This window comes from Megascapheus bottae, chromosome 8 (assembly GCF_031878675.1).
Source record: "Megascapheus bottae isolate mThoBot1 chromosome 8, mThoBot2.hap1, whole genome shotgun sequence".
NCBI classification, from domain to species: Eukaryota; Metazoa; Chordata; class Mammalia; order Rodentia; family Geomyidae; genus Megascapheus; species Megascapheus bottae.
The window spans coordinates 44,024,400-44,044,168 of NC_143516.1; the positions used below are offsets into that span (position 1 = coordinate 44,024,400).

At 34.1% G+C, this 19,769-nt stretch overlaps 1 protein-coding gene across 3 annotated transcripts in view; it reads right to left on the minus strand.

Moving 5' to 3' along the window:
* Positions 1-19,769, minus strand: part of Grik2 (glutamate ionotropic receptor kainate type subunit 2) — a 533,349-nt gene that overhangs the window by 152,889 nt on the left and 360,691 nt on the right. For all 3 annotated transcript variants that reach the window (XM_090338374.1, XM_090338373.1, XM_090338375.1), the window contains exon 11: positions 13,456-13,662. In XM_090338374.1, coding sequence (XP_090194500.1) covers positions 13,456-13,662 — 207 coding nt within the window. The remainder of the gene's footprint in view (positions 1-13,455; positions 13,663-19,769) is intronic.

The following is a 19,769-nucleotide window of genomic DNA, read 5'->3' on the forward strand; positions in this document are numbered from 1 at the left end:
TTACAACATGACCCCTACCCCTTTTTGCTTTAATACCATTTCAGGTAGGATCTAATATTTTTCTGCCCAGGCAGGCTTTGAGTCACAAATCCTCCTACTATGCCCTCTCTAAAATAGCTTGGATTACAGTAAAGTTCCACCATTCTTCTCTTACTTGCCAGGATAAGATCTCACTGACTTTTGTCTGAATTGTACTCCAATTGCAATTCTTCCTATGCCTCTCTCTCAAGTAACTGGCATTTCAGGTATAAACCATCTTACTAGGCTAGAGAGGTAGGTGTGTGTGTGGGCGTGCGTGCGTGCGTGTGTGCATGTGTGTGTGTGTGTGTGTGTGTGTGTGTGTGTATGCTGGTATCAGTGATTGAACTTATAGGTGTATGCTTTAGCTTAGGTTTCTTGTTCCACAGTTAATCTGAAATCCAGTTATTCCTCAATGTGTATAAATGTGTATCTGATCAAATCGCACGTCATTTAGTCAACCATTTGTGCTATTATATACAATAGCATCCTTTAGGTAGAATTATATGCTGAAATTAATTGTAGCATAAAAATAGGAATTTGCAGAAAGTATCTGTCACTCTCATATAGTTCACACTGAAGAACTTCCCTGGTCCCTTTGCTTCTGAACAGGATTAAAGATTTCCTCCTGTTTCCTAAAATACCTTAGAAAGATATCTGTATTTTATTGACTAAAATGTATAGAAAATAATTTCACTCTTACCTAGAATTTATCCTCTTTATATCTTCAGTGCCCTAAAACTATTGACATAGAACTAATGATATAATAAATTATGTACCTATTCAGGACTATCACGAAGAATATCTTTAGCAACTGTATTATTTCCATTATTCAAATTTACTTTAAAAAGAAATGATATAATTTCATGTGAAATGAAACTAGTCTACAGTGGAAATTTTTTTCTGTTAAAGAAATTTCCTATTTTGGTTTTCCTTTTATCAACAATTTATTTTAGATTTTGCTTAGGGATCTTGTTTTCTTCATTTACTTTGTTCTGTGTTTGAAGGAAAGCATCTCCTATAAAAATTCCCTATTTGTTTGTGCCTGTTTTCAGTTACATATATTCTACTTTCTAGTAATAGATGCAAATCAGTGTTTATTATTTAATAGCACAGAGATGTTCTGTATACCACAGATAAACAGATTTTCCAGCCTACTGCTTCAGCAGTGTCTCTGAAAATTTGCTCTCTGAACCAAATACAAACATTTTATTAATGACTCAACGAATCCTGGTGTTTTTGAATATGCTTAGATTGACAGCTTCCTTTCAGCATACTCTTGCCCTTAGTTTATATTTATAGTTCATTTTCACTTCAGATTTCATTTGTTTGAATGAGTAAATTCCTACCTTCAAATCTTTTCCATTCTTGTTTTCTTTGTTCATTTAAGAAGGCTTTGTTGAGCAATAGTTTTTATAGATACTTTCCTGAAAGGCAAGGTTCCAAGTCTGGCAGAGGGAGATTAACTAGTTGGTACACATTTATAAATTTTATAAAGAGGATATTTTATAAAGTAAGTTTTATCAAGATAATATATAGGCAGGTATAAAGGCTCCTATGCAATTATAAGTATTACAATCTTTATAATATTGATTTTGTATTTTACTTTCTTTTAGCTTCAAATTTTGTCTTTGTGTTAATTATGTTTTCTCTAGTAGCATATTTATAGCAGTTTTACGAATATTTTAAATACCTTAACTTCAAGAATCATGTCTGAAGAACTTAGTAGTTTACCCAGGGCAAATTCAGTCAACCATATATAACAAAATTACAAAATAGGATAATCTTAATTGTCTAATTTTAGCCATTATAATTATAGACAATTATCAAAAAAATTCTTGCTAGGAAAATTGTCCCATTAAACAAAAAGTACTTTTCTCAGAACAGACATTCACTGAATATTTGTTGAGTATCTACCATAGGATAATTTCCAGTGAAATAAATCTAATACCGTACAAATCATAATTATACTTGTTGGTGATAACCTGTCTCTGATGGTTTGCTTATTCATATCTAACAACACTTTCTGCTTAAATCTGCAAAAAATAGAGAAAGTTCAGTTAAAAACATTTATACTAAGCTAAGTTTGGTAGGACAGGCCTGCAATTCTAGCATTTAGAATGCTGAGGTAGAAGGATCAAGACTTTAAGACCAAAAAGAGCTACTAAGGAAGCCATGTTTAAAACAAACATGAAAACAGACAAGCAATTTTTATGTATATGTGTATATTTAAACTGGTGCTTTTAAAAATGTTATTGCTTTCCCTAATTTCTAATGCTTTTCATGCTTTAAAAATAATCACAGGGTTTTTCATTAACTGTAAAAATAAATTCCTTTCCAAGTCTTTTTTTTTTCATAGCAAAGAAGTGTGTTTCAGCCTTAAGTAATTTTTGGCATAGTGTCATAAAGAATGTAGAGAAAACTTAGACTGCTACTTAAGTGGAGATCCAATGAATATTCTATGAATGATTAGTAGGTGGACAAAAGCACTCTGAAAGGGTAAAACTTTAAGACTCCTGCATTTTTACATGTGATAAATGTGCACTTGTACATTTTTAAATTATTAACAATGACACTGATAATCACGTTACTATCCAAAAATATCTCTTGGTTTTTGTTAGCAGTGGCTACTGTTTACATTTATTTGCTTTCACCACAAGTACTAAAGCAAAGTATAATGTGGTCCCCTAAGACTCATTGATAAATCCTAAAAGCCTTGGATATCAATTGCAATGCCAAGACTCCATGTTGAGTCACCCAGGCAGCTGGAAACACAGGGTCTGTAGGTCTGCATAAAAATAGTATAAAGCATGAGTGAATTCTGACTTCAATGGACTTCTCCATTTACAATAGTTATTTCAGAGCCTGAAATAGAACTGCCTTCCCATTCTGTTTCTCTGAGAAACCATATCAAATGTTCATGTGTTCATAGTGAAAATGTAACTAGTATTTGAATTTACAACAAAAAAGTGGAAAGAAATAGCATTAATGGCCATAAAAGAAATGCAAATCAAAACAATTTTGAGATTCCACCACACCTCAGTTAGAGTGGCCATTATCAAGGAATCTAATAATAACTGATGCTGGCGGGGATATGGCCAGAAGGATTCAACAACTCTGGAAAGCAGTATGGCAGTTCCTCAAAAGACTAACCATAGAGCTCCCCTGTGACTCAGAAATCCCTGTACTGGGCATTTATGCAATGTCCATAAAAAAGGCCATATTAAATCTACTATGTTCATTGCAGCATTATTCACCATAGCTAAGATATGGAACCAACCCAGATGCCCCTCAATAGTACTTCAAGAAAATGATGTACTTACACACAATGGAATTCTATGCTGCCATCAGAAAGAATGCCATTGCTCCATTTGTGACGAAATGGAAAGACTTGGAAAAAATATTAAGTGAAGTAAGCCAGTCCCAAAGGAACATAGGCTCCATGGTTTCCCTCATTTATAATAATTAGTATTTATACAGGACTTTCCTAGCTGAGAAGCACAATAACTCAAAAGCTCTGTGCATATGGCCATATAGGAAGAAGTTAAGAAGGATAAAGAAAAAAAGAGACTTATCCTTGTGGTTGTTGTTTTTAATATTCTGTGTGGAGATATACTTTTCTTTTTTTCATTTTTTGGGGGGATTGTGGGGCTTGAACTCTGGGCATGGGCTCTTCAGCTCAAGGCTACCTTTCTATGCCTAGGCCTGGGCACTGTCCCTGAGTTCTTCAGCTCAAGGCTACCACCCTCCTCATTGAGCCACAGTGCCACTTCAAGTTTTCAAGTGGTTAACTGGAGATGAGTCTTCATGCCCAGTCTGGCTTTGAACTGTGATCATCAGATCTTAGCCTCCTGAATGGCTAGGATTACAGGTGTGAGCCACCACACTAGGCTGAAGATATTTCTTTACCCCCCATTTAAAAAATAATAATTATAATTAGAATAAAGATCTCATGTAGATCTGTTGAGATGAGTACAAAATATCACTTTCATGTTTTGGCCACATTGTAACATGAGGTTGCAGAACTTAGAACCTATCCCTGTCTTTTAAACCTACTCTGTAAAGTTTCTTCAGATGAATTTGATTGTGAGTGAGAGATGTAAGGATGAGTAACTTTAAGTATTAAGGAATGTTTACAATGTAATATCAAAAGTAGTTCTCCAAGTGTCCATGAGAATAGTCTCTAAAAGAGTGACATCCTAAGAAGAGCCCAGTGGAGCAGGCTCCAAATCTCTGGCAGTGATCTTTATTTTTTATTGTGATTAATAGAAGGGTTACATTATATTCACCAGATAGAAGGTGCATTACTTCACATACATTGATAACCTTTCTCATTTCTTGGTCTCCATTTCCCTCCCCCCACCCCTTCCCTCATCTTGTTTTCCCCCCTTCCCTATCCAATTTCAAATAACCAAATAAACATATATACAATATACCAGATAACAAGGTAAGATACTCTAACAATATGAGATTAACCAAGGAACAATGATAGTATATTAGGAACAATAATCACTCATTATGTGGCTTTTGTTTCCATATCCTGGAGGTCCTTTCATTTAGCACCATACTTTATGGCCTTATGTATCTAGGCTTTGTCCTATTGTAAATCTCTGCTAGGAGAGTCCAAGGTTTATACTAATTATGACAAATGAGGGAAATCATTGAGCCTATGTTCCTTTGGGTCTGGCTTACTTCTCTTAATATGATTTTTTCCATGTCTTTCCATTTCCTTACAAATGGGGAGATGTTCTTTCTGACAGCAGCACAGAATTCCATTGTGCATCTGGGTTGGTTTCATAACTTTGCTTGGGTAAATAGTGCTCTGGCAGTGATCTTTCAGTAAGAAGCTGAAGATTGCATAAACCATGGGATGTCAGAGACATTGAGAAAATAGTTAAGGCCAACAGAAATGCTTGGAATTGTATAATGTGCTCTTTCAAGATCTTCTAAGTTTTTCTTTATTAAGAATGTCTTGAAAAAGCATTCATGACTAAATAAAAATACGAATGTGATGTGTAATTTCAATTCTAGAGAAGTTATTAGAATTATCTAACCCAAAATGATGTTGTAAATATTTGAGCTTTATTGGTGGATGAAAAAGTAAAGGGTGGGGACAGAGCTGAAGCCTCTTTTTAACTGGTACATCATGATATTTTATGTAGTGTTTTATTAGCTTCTATAGGAATGTTTACAACCATGAATCATTCTAAGGTTTTTCTGTGCCAAGGGAACCATCACCAAGGACTTGAAAGAAATGTAACTACCCTTGTCACTTTTAAGTAGTCTCAAAATGTTGCTAGCTGATTACAGCTTAACTATTTCCCTTCATGCTGATGAATAATTCTAGTTGGAGAGGGGGGGAACATATTTAACAAATGTCTCTTAAAGACAGAATGAGTTATTAGCTAGAAAGGTGATTCAGAAGTGAAAGCTGCAAGTAAAATTTATGTCCAACTTAATATACTATGCTCATTCCTGATTTTACTGTGGTTTTCTTACTAAGGTAAGCTACCTTGAGGAGTGAAGAACTTGATCAAATACATTATAAAATGGTATACAGAAAGTTCTGATGTTTTAATTTTAGAATGAAGTATGACACTGTCTATTTCTCTGCTGGTTCTTAAGTAAAAGATTCTCTTGGAAGGCAAAATATGCATAGAAGCATTTGGAAAATATATACCTAGTCTCTAAGGAGCGTGGTGCTTGAGTTTAACATTTGTTATATAACTTTGAAGAAAATTTGTGTCATTCGTTTAATAAATACTGTTGTATGCTGAATGTTTCCAGCACTCGTATTATTTATGTCTCCAAGTTATTTTCAATACATGTGAAGCAGATGGATGATGGAAACTGTACTACAACCATAGGGCTATGGAGGCAATGAAATAAGAGAAGAAAAAGGTGTCCTAATTTATAGCCAGATCAGTCTCATGGTTCATGAAAATGATCTTTTTCTTTTTAACAGACGAACAGCAAAATTCAAATTAGAATGAAACAGGTCACCGCAGTCATCAGCAGATCTCAAAATCTCAGCATGATGGAAGGGCCTCCTAGAATTAAAATATATTTTAAGTATTTCTCTACAAAGGGTATGAATCTAAATGTTTTCTTACCTTCCTCTATAGTAGAACAAAATATTAGCAACATTTCAAAAATATCACTAACATTTTTATTTTCTAAAAATTGAAGTTGTGACAAACTGGGTCACATCTTTAAGAACTTAAACAAGGAAAGGAAAACAAATCATGTTTAGCCTTTCATGTAATTCAAATCTTACACCCTATTAAAATCTACAATAAGACGATCATACATTTCCAGAAAAGGACAAATAATACATAATGGTACAACCCAATGACAAACTCCTAATTTCAGCCTTGTGGGTTAGTTCTGAGGTGGGCACTAGTTCATTCTTGGGAAATTGATTTACTCTATATTGCTATTATTACTACATAGATTTTGCTGACTTTCTTTCTGAAAAAAAAAAAAGACCCAGATAAAGCCTGGAGGAGAGACTATCAGCTTCAGTATGATCAACATTAGAGCACATAATTATTTGATGTAGGAGGCTGCCTTGTGGAATGGTGGTTTGTGAAAGAAAGAGGAAGTATTAGGTAGAATAAAAAGTGGAAGGCATACCGACTGACTGATAACATGACCCATCATGGAGCTTCTTGTTCCACAGTGCCTTGGGCTCCTGTTAAATTATTTACTTATAGTTACCTGGATGAACACTCAAGAAGAAAAAGGTGCCAGAATGGTACATACAAAGGCCATCAAGCAATGAGCATAAAGCCCAAGGAAGAACATATGGGAGGAGTCCACAGTATAATAACCATGATCTAATAAGACTCTGCTGGACTCTTCTCTGGGGCCTCTCTTTGAATATAGTCTCTCTACTTCACAGCTTTCCTTTTGCTTTCAAATAAACTTACTCTATTTACCTTAAACATTTTCCTGCTTTTTAATTCTTTAATAGAAAATGAATATGTGCTTCTAAACGGCATTAGGGGAGATACAGGAACATAGAGCATAACCCTCGACAATTGAATATTTCTCTGAACATTGCCAAATATCCTAAGGAAAGCTGAAGTTGTCACCCACAACCACAGAGATTATGGACAGTGTGTGTGTGTGTGTGTGTGTGTGTGTGTGTGTGTGTGTGTGTGTGTGTGAAAGAGAGAGAAACATTGAGGATCAAACTGAGGGTCACAGACTTGCTAGGAAAGCAGTGTAACATTGAATGAAGTCACCAGTCCATTTCTGCTTTTGTTGGTCTTTCAGATGGGTTCACTCATTGACCCAGGCCAACTTTGGTAGGTCTTACAACCTAGTCCTCCTTACTACTATGGTTAGAGTTGTGAAGCTCCCTAAATGATTTATCTTGCACATCTTTGTCACTATGTGGAAAGGAAGTGTATTGCTAATCCAAAATTAATGAAAAAAATTTTATGACTATATCTTTTTCAAAGCTCTGCCTTATATCAAAATATAAGAAATAAAAGTGAATGTTAAATTTGTTTATAGAGAAATGAGACTACAGACAAATGTGTCTGCATTGTGAATAGCTTGTACATTTTATGTTTACTCAGTGCCTGATCTAAGCTTGAGCTTGGCTTTGAATTGTAAGTATGCTTACACTTTGACGTTATTTTGAAATAAGAAAATAAACTAAAATATAAAGAAATTAAAAACAAATGTGGCAATGAAACACTAATAAATTAATTAAAATAATTTTAAAAAGGCTTGATAAAGCACACTAAGTATTTTCTCTCTTTTTCTTTTCTTTTTTTTGGTGTCTTATGGTTTATCCTTCATCACTGCTGTATCTGACTTCGGTACCTGTTGTATTGAATACACATTTATTTGTTTATTTGAATAAGAGAAGAGAAGGGGAAAAATAAAATGATGAGACAAAAGATGAGCCAGTGTAACAGTGATATTCACAAGACAATGTGGTACAAATGAACTTAGTAGGGTGTGGGAGGAAGGAAAGTGGGGAAAACAAAGATGGAAAGGGGAAACAATGTTCAAAAAGTAATTACTCACTACCTTATGAATGTACCTGTACCTCCTCTATATATCACTGGGATAATAAAATTTTAAAATAAAGACTAATTAAGTGAGTGTTAAAGAAAGTGGTAGAAAGGAAGAAGTAACCTAAAGAATAAGAGTAACACAAGTCCATGTGGCTGGAGAGTTCAAAAAATCAAAACACAGAAAAGTATATCAATAAGGAGACAGACAGACCAGACTGCAAACTCAGGTAAAAATAAATGAGTAGGATCTAGGTACTATGAGGCTAATACTATAGAAAGGATAATGGTAAAGCCCTGATTCTCATCTATTAAGGAATATTATAATCACAAGATGGGCTTTTTAAAAGACATTTCTAGGCATTATTCCAGAGTTTCACTTTCAGTAGATCTAAGGATAGACACTAAATTGTGCATATCTAACTAGTTTGTAAATGATGTCCATTCTGTGGCTGTGTGGGACACATCCTGAGAACCAATAGACAGAACAACAATTTTAAAGGATAATGCTGAAACCTGAGGCTAGTAGCATCAGAAAGGCAATCATTCAACTTTGAGGCTAGAGCAGATTCCACACAACAGGGGAGACTTGCATGCTGCATGCATCATTACTAGGAACTGTGGCATTCCATGTAGGATCACAGCCGTGTCTGACACAGCATTGCATCAAGGGATGATAAGGACTTTGTGTTCACTTTTCCTTTTTTTTTTTTTAACCTACCTTGAATCTGCAGTTCAGGAGCCTTGTTGATTCCATCCCTACACAATTTCTGTGTTTGGAGGTTGAACAGAAGCATAAGTCTTATTTCTTTTTGGTACTTACGAGATATTTATAAGGAAAAACATAAGAGGTATTTAGATGCAGTAGTATAAATAATCTCAGCCTAATTTTTACATAAGCTGGCTACTCAGAGTTCTGTACATTGAATTAGGTTTCACTGTACTTTATTCAAGAATAAACACTTCAATTTCCTCATGATAACCCGAGTTCCTAATTTAAAATCGATATAGCTTTACTGTATATAATCAAGGTTCTTGATTAAGTGACCATTTGCTCCAAATTTTCCCATGAGACCATTTTCCTCTGAACTAGATAATTTGTTTTGGCTTCATCCACAATATGGTTTCTGACTATTATTTTGTAATTGTGACTGGTAGTGGGTATATTCATCAACCTGGGCACTAATATGAAATTATTAAACTATAAGTGCTCTATTTCTGCCTGCATGATTAATCTAGAGCTGCTTAGTGGAAAGTCTTCTTGAGAGACACCTCTTGAGAGACACATGTTAAAAAAAGTAAAACAAATGCAGAAGGTGAAAAGTGATTATAATTAGAATCCAGATTCTAAATGCTGATGTTTGGATTGTACCACATTTGTGACCTTTTGGTTCCTCTGGACTAAGTTATCATTTTTGCTTAACCAGCATCAGATACAATTCTAGAATTTATGATCTTGTTAAAACATGTAATATAAAAATTCAAAGACAAAGGTCAGAAGATGGCGCCGAGACAATAGGGACCCAGCCTAGCTCTCTCCCATAAAAAAAGAAGAGAATCAGGGAATCCCACCAGCCAACTACCTTAAGAAACCTACAACTACAAATTCAAGAAGCAACGGAGAAGTACACAAACCAGAAAAGAAACCCAGATAAAGCTTATATCCAACATTCTCAAAAACTCCAAAACACAAGGACCCCTCCCACACCCCTCCAGAAATAGAACCACATACCTATAGTCAACTTGCATTTGACAAAGGAGCCAAAGATATACAGTGGAACAAACACAGTCTATTCAATTATTGGTGGGGCAAAACTGAACAGCCACATGCAGAAAACTAAAAATTGACCCTAGCCTTTCCCCATGCATAATCATTAACTCAAAGTGGATCAAAGACCTTAATGTCAGACCGGAAACCATGAAACTGCTACATGATAGAGTAGGAGAACTCATAGGCACAGGCAAAACATTCCCGAACAGAATCCCAGGGTCACAACAGATTGAAGAGGGACTCAATAAATGGGACTACTTAAAAATAAAAAGTTTCTGCACAAGAGATTCACAAAAGAACAAAATCTAGATACATAAGGCCATATAGGATGACACTAAATGTAAGGACCTCCAGGATATAGAAACAAAAGCCATATAATGAGTGATTGTTGTCCTTAATGTTATCTCTCATCTCATTGGCTGTCCCTTGGTTATCTCATATTGTTACAATATTTCACCTTGTTATCTGATATATTTTATATATGCTTAATTGGTTATTTGAAATAGGATAGGGAAGGGGAGAAATCATGATGAGTGGGGGGAAGGGGAGAAGAAATGGGGACCATGACATGAGAAAGGGTATCAATATTTGTGAAGTAATGTACCTTCTATCTGGTGAATATAATGTAATCCTTCTATTAAATACAATAAAAATATATGAAAAAAAGTTTCTGCACAGTTAAAAGCATAGCCACAAAAGTAGAGAGACAGCCAACCAACTGGGAAAAGATATTTACCAATAATACATCTGACAAATGCTAATATCCAGTATCTACAGGGAACTCAAGAAACTAATACCGCCCCCCCAACCCAACAAACCATTTACTAAATGGGCAAGGGAACTAAAGAGAAACTTATCAAAAGAAGAAACTAAAATGGCAGAAAATGTTCATCATCCATTGTCATAAAGGAAATGCAAATAAAAGCAACCCTAAGATACCACCTTACCCCAACAAGAATGGCCAAAATTTTGAACTTAGACAATGACAGATGCTGGCGGGGTTGTGGAGAAAAAGGAACCCTACTACACTGCTGGTGGGATTGTAAGCAAGTTCAGCCACTCTGGAAAGCAGTGTTGAGGATTCTTAAAGAACTGAAAATTGACTTTCCCTACGATCCTGCCATGCCACTTCTGGGCATCCACCCTGAACATCATAACCCATGATATGATAAGGACACCTGCTCAGCTATGTTCATGTCTGCACTATTCACAATAGCCAGGCGATGGAAACAACTCAGATGCCCTACTGCAGATGAATGAATACAGATAATGTGATATATATATATATATATATATAATATACACAATGGAATTCTACATAGCCAACAGACAAGATAAACTAATGGCATTTGCAGGGAAGTGGATGAATCTAGAGCGAATCATGTTCGGCGAGACAAGTCAAGACCAAAGGAACAAAAGATGCATGGTATCCTTAATATGTGGCTATTAGATCCAAACAGTGCAAGATCGAGGACTCAATATTTGCCATACCCAATGATATGGACATAGTATGGGAAATATAAACACAACTACACAGACATAAAAACTTATGACTTTATAGACATAATGTTTTATTATATTGATTAATATGTATCTATGATATATAAACCCTTAGCCTAATTTTGATTATGTTCTAAAAATTAAGAGCCTGTGATTGTCTATAGAGATTCCCTTCTTGAATACTTGTTTGTTAAACACATCATTTGAAATATGATGAAAAAATCAATGTTAATAAATTCTTTAATTAAAAAAATAAAAATACATAAAACTGGAAAAGTTAAAAAATTATGTTTAGCTTTAATTCATGTATCTGACTTTTTTGTTTTGTTTTGTTTTACCACAGTGTTACCAAATAAACAGTGGTTATTCTCATGCAAAAAAAATTCAAAGACAAGCACTCAGATACATTTTGTCATTTTCCCATAGGCCACAAAGTTGATATGCAGATATTCTACTTGTGGGTCACTGTTAGCTCATACCTGTAATCCTTGCTACTCAGGAGGCTGAGATCTGAGGATAGCAATTCTAACCCAGCCTAGGCATGAAAGTCCTTGAGACATTTATCTCTAGCCATCAGAAAAATGGAGGTAATGCTGTGACTCAGTGGTAACATATTAGCCTTGAGCTGAAAAGCTCAGGGACAGGGCCAGCCCAGACTTCAAGCCCCACAAGTGACCTCCCCATATATATACATATATATATATATGTGTGTGTGTGTGTGTGTGTGTGTGTGTATGTGTGTATGTGTGTTTGTGTGTGTGTGTATTATATATTATATATTATATATATTCTACTTAACCAGATTCTGAGAATAACTGCAATGTCTAGAACATGAGATTGTATTTAATTAAACTCCAAATTATTAGAAAAAACATGTAAAAATCTGAAGAAATAAATGTATTATTAATACTTTATGTTGTTACTCTGCTTCTACCTAAAGCCTAATTTCTCTTATTTTTTAAAATTCAGTTTTTATCTTTATTTCAGTAATAAACATTATTTTTTAGTGTCAGTATTGAAGCAATAGCAATAAAGTTCTTTCAAAAGACTGTGCAAATTAATGTTTTATTAGTGTGACTGTGTAGTTAGAGATTTCTTCAGCTCAAGGCTACTGCTCTATCCCTGGAGTCACAGTCCCATTTCTGGTTTTCTAGTGGTTAATGGAGTCTCACAGACTTTAGTGCCCAGGCTAGCTTTGAACAGTGATCCTTTGCCTCCTGAATAGCTAGAATTACAGACATGAGCCACCATGCCTAGCTCATTGTTATTGTTCTGTGAAATTGTAATCTTAGTAATAATTATGTACCTATTATTATTGAAAATTTCAAAATAAATATAAAACAAAATGAAATTCAATTTATCATATAGAAAGTATATCTCAAAGAGATGAATTGACACTATCATCTCAGAAGTTCTGAAATAATGCTAGTCTGAAGAACTTTTCAACTAAATAAAAAAGTGTATATGACAGTCAATTAATTTAATATTCTTATTTGATTTTTATATTATCTAATTTTACTCTTTTTCTTATAAATGATAAAAGGATTATCTATTGAATTAAGAAATATCTTGTTCCAGTTCATGAATCATTTAGCACTAAATTGAGACTGTCTCACTTATACTCTCTGTTGATTCAAAAGTTAGCAGGAAAAATAAAGAAAATACACACTAGTGGGAAATCCATGCCAATTTGTAAATTAAGATCAACCATTTCAAAATATTAAACCTGTATATAAATGTAAGACAAATATCTATTTCTCCTAGGTTTTATATGTTTTTCTTAGATTTTGTGATGAAAATAAAATACCTTGACTGTAATTCTTTTTTTTTTTGGCAGTCCTGGGCTTGAGCTCAGGACCTAAGCACTGTCCTTGGACTTTCTCAAGGCTAGAGCTCTACTACTTGAGCCTCAGCACCACTTCCGGCTTTTTTCTATGTATGTGGTACCGAGGAATTGAACCCGGGTCTTCGTGCATGCTAGGCAAGCACTCTACCACTAGGCCAAACTCCCGGCCCTGGCTGTAATTCTTGAAGAGAATACATAATTGATATATACCTCTTGAACTTTTAAACATAAAGAGAAAGCAAATCTCCTAACAATCTATCCAAAGTATGTAATAATAAAATACTCACATGATCAATTAGTTCACGAACCATTCCATTCCACTGTCCATTAGCATCATCCTGGGCTCCATATTTCCCATCCTCTACAAGCCTAATTTCATACGTAAAGCCAAGGATCGTAGACAACTCTCTGAGGAGATCAATGCAATAGCCCTCAAATCGGTCATTCCCATAGAGAGGCTTGTCAGACTTCTTAAACAGGACATAAGGCTCTTCCTGGAAACATTGAATATGAAACAGGAGTTATCAATTAACCTTGTGACTTGCCATCAGAATGACATCTTTTTTGTAAGATAGATAAATTTTTCCATTAATTTAGAAAAAAAAAGCTACCTTAAACAGTATTTGATACAGTTTGAAATTTAGCAAAAGAAGGAAGGAACTCAGGGAATGAGTACTTCATGAGAAAATATTTAACTATATAATTGTATAATATATATATATAAATTATATAAAATTGTATCAAATTTTATATATTATCTATTACCACAATAAATATTTTACAGGTGGTATATGATATATATAATAATGTACTATTTCAACATGAATATTATATCCCAATTTGAGTTATTCTGGTGAACAAATTATTATTGCACCCTATATCAGGCATGGATGAAAAATAATTCATTGGTCATATAAACAAAATGCACTAAGAATTGGAATGAGAATTTCTCAATACATAATGAATCTCTGTCCTAAAACTATAAAAATTTCAACTGCTTTATATAGCTAAAATGGAAAAAGTAATCACGATTTTAAGTTCAGTGAAATGAACATAAATTAAGTGCTTAAACATTCATCCAATTTCTTTTGTGGGGCACCTAGCAAAAGCTAGCCCTCTCATAAAGGAACAAAAAGAAATCCTTCAGCCATGAAATTCATGATATAGAATAAACAAATATGTAAGTAATAAATGTTCAAACAAATAGGATGTATAACTTCAGATACTGATATGTGTCACCAAAATATAAAATTGATCAGTAGTGTGAAAAACTGCAAGGTACTCAGGAAGATAAGACAAAATTGAGTAATATAAGTTGATGTATTTTAAAATGAGGCAAGAATTACTGTAGAACCTAAAATATGAGGAATCTATTTCTTAAAAATGGAGAGAGAGAGAAAGAGAAAGAGAGAGAGAACATTTATTTGTTTATTTGAAATAAGAAAGGGAAGGGGGAAAACAAGATGATTGGGAGGGGATGGAGGGAGAGAAATGGGGACAAAAACATGAGAAGGAATATTAATGTGTGAGAAGTAATGTACTGTCTATCTGGCAAATATAACTGTAACCCCTCTATACATTACAATTTTTAAAAAAAGAAAAAGAAAAGATAAGGGACACAGTAAATAACAAAACTCTGACACCAAAATGATATTGAAGAGTTTCAGGAAGAAACAGTAGCTCCATTACTAAAGCTATATACAGTACTTAAAGGAATTCAGAATGATACAAATGAAGAATCAAACAGGGAGAATCCAAACCCTATGAGACTCTAACCAAGCATGCCACACAAACATTTGTATTTTAAACACACGTGTTTTTGGTTTCAGACTGAGTCCCTTGCCTGATCTTTTCCTCCTTCCCTACTTAAGGCAACCATTAGTCTTATCTCTAAAATTTGCCTTTTTCAGAATGTCTCATAGAGCAGATACTATAACAAGTTTTACCTTTTGGAATGGTTTTATTTCACTTCGTAATATGCCCTGACATTTCCTCAATGTTCCTCCATGGCTTCATAGTTCATTTCATGTTAGTATTGAACAGTTTTACATGGTTTGAATTTGCCAAAATTAACTTTTCCCATCATCTATGAGAGGAAAATTTTGGTAGCTTCTAAGTTTTGATAATTATAGACAAAGCTGCTATAAATATTTATGTTCCAGGTTTTGTATGGACATAAATGCATAGTTTATTTTTTGCAAATGCCATGGAGCTCTCAATTGAGAGACCACCATTAAGTTGTTTAGTAATAGACAAATCAATCTTCCAAAGTGGCTGTAGCATTCTGCATTTCGATGAATTATGAAGAAAAGTTCTTATAATAATAAGAGCTCCATCATCATGGGAATTTGTTATGGTCAGTGATCTAGATGCCGGACCTTATAAATTGCCTTATTGTTGTTTACAATTGCAGATCTCTAATGAATCATAATCTTAAGTATTTTCATATGCTCTGACCTTTTATTCAGATTGTATTACTGTTACTATTCCAATATGAAGAGTTTAAATAAGTTTCCTCAGTCTGATAGCTAAAAGGAGTTGATGAACAACTAAGAAGAGACAAAGAATCTTGAATCAAAGTTCAAGCTCTCCTAAATTGATTTTTTTTTCTTTTTCTTTTTTGCCAGTCCTAAGGCTTAAACTCGGACTGGGCACTGCCCTTGGACTTTTTGTTCAGTGTTAACACTCTGAGACTTGAGTCGCTTTTGACTTTTTCTGTTATGTGGTATTGATGAATTGATCTCAGGGCTTCGTGCATGCTAGATGAATACTCTACCATTAGGCTATGCCTCCTGCCTATAGTCATTTTTAACACCATAGCATTAATTGGGAGAGAAACATATATGCTAGATTTTTGTGAGTAACTAAATTAAAAAGGAATATAAACAGTACCTGTAATTATATCCACTACTAAATATTTGGCCTCTCTATAAGTTGAAGAGATGGTTCAATATGATCTAAATTTTATGTGTCATCTGATCACATACAAAATTTATTCCATGCAGGTATGATGGAAATTATGTTCCTCCACCACAGGTGTTACTAACATCCATTTACCTCACTTACTCTTCCTGGCTTTTTAGTCCTCTAAGTTAGTGAATTCATTTCTATAAATCACAGCTGTCATGTCCTCCTTGTCCTAAAAGGATAGACTGGCTAATCATCCCTCTGAACTGAGTATATATTTTTTTTCAAGGATCTCTTTCTCGTGCTCATTCACTTTTGCACACTTTGTAACACCTATTGTGCTGGTATAAAATGTTGATTTACACTGCTGACTTGAGCAATTTATTTGAAAATACAATTTTTTAAGGGAGAGTCTAAGAATTCTGAGTTAGTAGAATGGTAATCAAAGAAGCACACAGGTAGTAGATTAACTACTATGAAGGACTTCATGCTTAGGATTTAACAAATTGAATACCTTCATATTAACAAAGATAAATTTTATTTTCTTTAACTAAAAAGGCACAGAGACTGATAATTTGTTAAGCCCCAGGTACTATGAGCTCTAGCATATCCAGTATTTTTGATGCACATAGAATGTACCAAGCTGTGTTATACATGCTTTAATTCTATTAACTTATATATACCACTGTGGCTGTTTAGATGAGGAGGAAGATCCCAAAAGGGAGGAGCTATAACTCTGGCTGCCTTGTGACTTCCTACAATTATTGAAATCAGTAATATTACAATATGATTTGTCCCGTGTTAGGAAGGAAAATATTGAAAAGAAAGGTGCTATTTTAAATTTTATTATTTATTTATTTTTTACTCCACCCAAATCTCCAGTATACAACCCAGGTAGCCAGAATGCTTGGCACCTACTATCACACTATGATTCCAGGTTCAAAATACTTGCAGTCATCATTTACAATCCATTTGCCAGTGAATAATTGCCCATACTTCATTCCATAATAAATACATAGTATATTGCCTTATTATTGTCCTAGACATTTGGTTTATGTCACAAATTTAAGCCCCTGGGCCTATCGTAACAGAGAATTATATTACTGATTGCACTGTGAAACATTAAAGGAAAAAATAAGAAATGTATGCATGTTTGTTTTCTACATAAGAATACATCTTCTCTGCATAGTGATACATCTTAGTAAATATACTTTCAGCATTTGAAAAGGTTGCAGGTCAAGTTCATTGTATTCAGAAGATAACAATTTGAGTACTGATGTTTTAAATTTACTGATTACATCATCATTATATTTAATATTTATTCTGAAATAGTCTGATGTATTTTGTACTCTGTAATTTAAAACTTGAAAAATAAGGTAAATAATCACTTAATACTAAGTAAGACAGAGGAAGGATATAATTGTGCAAGGAACAGAACTGTAGCAAAAATATTTTTAAATGTTTGTAATTTAGATCACATTGATAAAAGTTTGCTAAGTAGCCACTGTACTGTTTAATTGATTCTCTTTATCTACAAGCTAATAAGAAAATATCTGTAATTCCAAAAAAATGTTAATCCATGAAATATCAAAGTCTGTGAGAAGCAGATTTGCACATCAGTAGAAGAAAATATAGGTCTGATTGCTTCTTTTAGTATTTATGTATCTCTGCAATGTCAAGTGTTACTGTCCTCATATTTAATTCTGATATGTAAGACACAGTTTTCTAGCTAAGATTCCCATCTCCATTTATAGTGTGTCAAAAGATAGTTTTATATCAAGTTATGACTCCCTTTTAAATTCTCTTTCTCTTTTTCACATGGCATAAGGATAAATAATAACCTCGTGTAAGGATAAGAAAAATGGTACCAGAAGCAATTACTGCATCATGGACAGAGTTCAATGAATAATATGATAAACTCTCCTGGGCAACTTTACTGATTTCTCAGTCTTAAATCTGCACATCAGCATTTGCTGGAGGTAAAGACACTTCATTCCACTGGCATCTGTAATGAGGACTTCTCTGAATTTCCTCTTTTCAAGACTAGTTTTAAGGAGCACACCAATAACTCATGTATTTTTATCTGTATTACACTGGAAGTTGGCACAAAATGAATCTAAAAAATGAAGTGTGAAAAGTGAAATATGTTTTAAGGTTTGGGGGAGCAAATGTTTTATTTAAATATAATAAAACTTTTAATAATTTTAAAGTATATAACTCATACAACCCTCAGCTCGGATCTAGGACTCAACTATCATTTCTATGTGTTAGCCTTTAGTTGTCATTATCATGTTCATACTTTTCAAAATGGGACATAAAAATGCAAATTACTTTGATGTGCTATATGTAATATACCTAGTAAGACTGAACTAATTAATGAACGTCCATATGTACAGAACCTCTGTCCCAGTTTCTGTTAGGAACTGCAAACAAAATAACACAGAAATCCCTAGTCTCATAGAACTTCCAATCTAGTGATGAATTAAAAATTCTTATGTTACCCAATATTTGCTATTATTTCCATCTGTATGCCTATTTAATAAATCCTAGAGATAAAGTATTCATCAAGAACCATAAATATACTTTTTCTAATATACTTGCTTTGACCTTGCTTTCCTTGCTTGAGTCATACATCTAGTCAAGCTTTTGCTTGTTATTTGGGGATGTAGTCTCACAATTTTTATGCCCATGGTATTATGAGCTATAATCCTCTAGATTTTGTGACCTTTTTTGACATTGATTTGTTGTAATCAGCTGAAAACCAAGCTACATGAGTAGTAATACATTTAGAAAGTGCTGTTAATGGTGCTTAATTTAATCTTACTAAAAGTAGAGCTGATGAAGCAAAACAAGTTTTTTTCTTAAAAACAAAATATAAATGCAATGGACCAAAAGAAAAATATACTGAAAAATAATACTGATAATAAAACACAATTATTTGCGCAACAACAAGGAGCAGTTGATACTTTCCTTCCTTCTATTTTCTCAGTCTTACCTTTACTGGGTTTTTCTTGTGTCTTATTACTTCCCTAACCCACAAGTCAATAAATCATAAATAGTAACAGAGAATCTGGAGTTTTAGAGTAAGGTGATAAAAAAAGGCATCGGGAGGTGAGAAGTTGACTGACAACAGAAGGTGATTGGATGGGTATCAGGTAGAGCAGGGTAAAGTAAGCACTGAAGTCAGCCCTGAGGAAGGTGAGTCAGCTAGGAAATCTTCCTAAGAGACAAAAGAAAGTACAATCCTCATGCCCCACTGCATGACTACTCAAGAGAATCTGAAGTATACAATCCTATTTCTACAGGATATAAGGATATAAGGACATAACCAGGGGGACAGCAATAAGAAGGAGGGAAAGAGATAAAAATGTGACACCGTCCCAACCCTGAACTTTCTCACTGTTCATAAGAATCCCTACTTGAATAAAAGAGGAAAACTACCAATGTAACATATTATGCAACATATCCATAGTATTCTGTTGTGCTGAAAAATTCAGAGGGCCAAGGACCTGGGTGGCTCATAGCTGTAATCCTAACTATTCAAGAGATCATTCTAGTTCATAGCCAGCTAATACAAGAAACGTCAAGAGACACTTTTCTCTCATCGACCACCAAAATTCACCAAAAAGAAAAGTGAAAGTGGCATTATGACTCAACTTATAGGGCATCAATACCAAGTCAGAAGCTAAGGGAT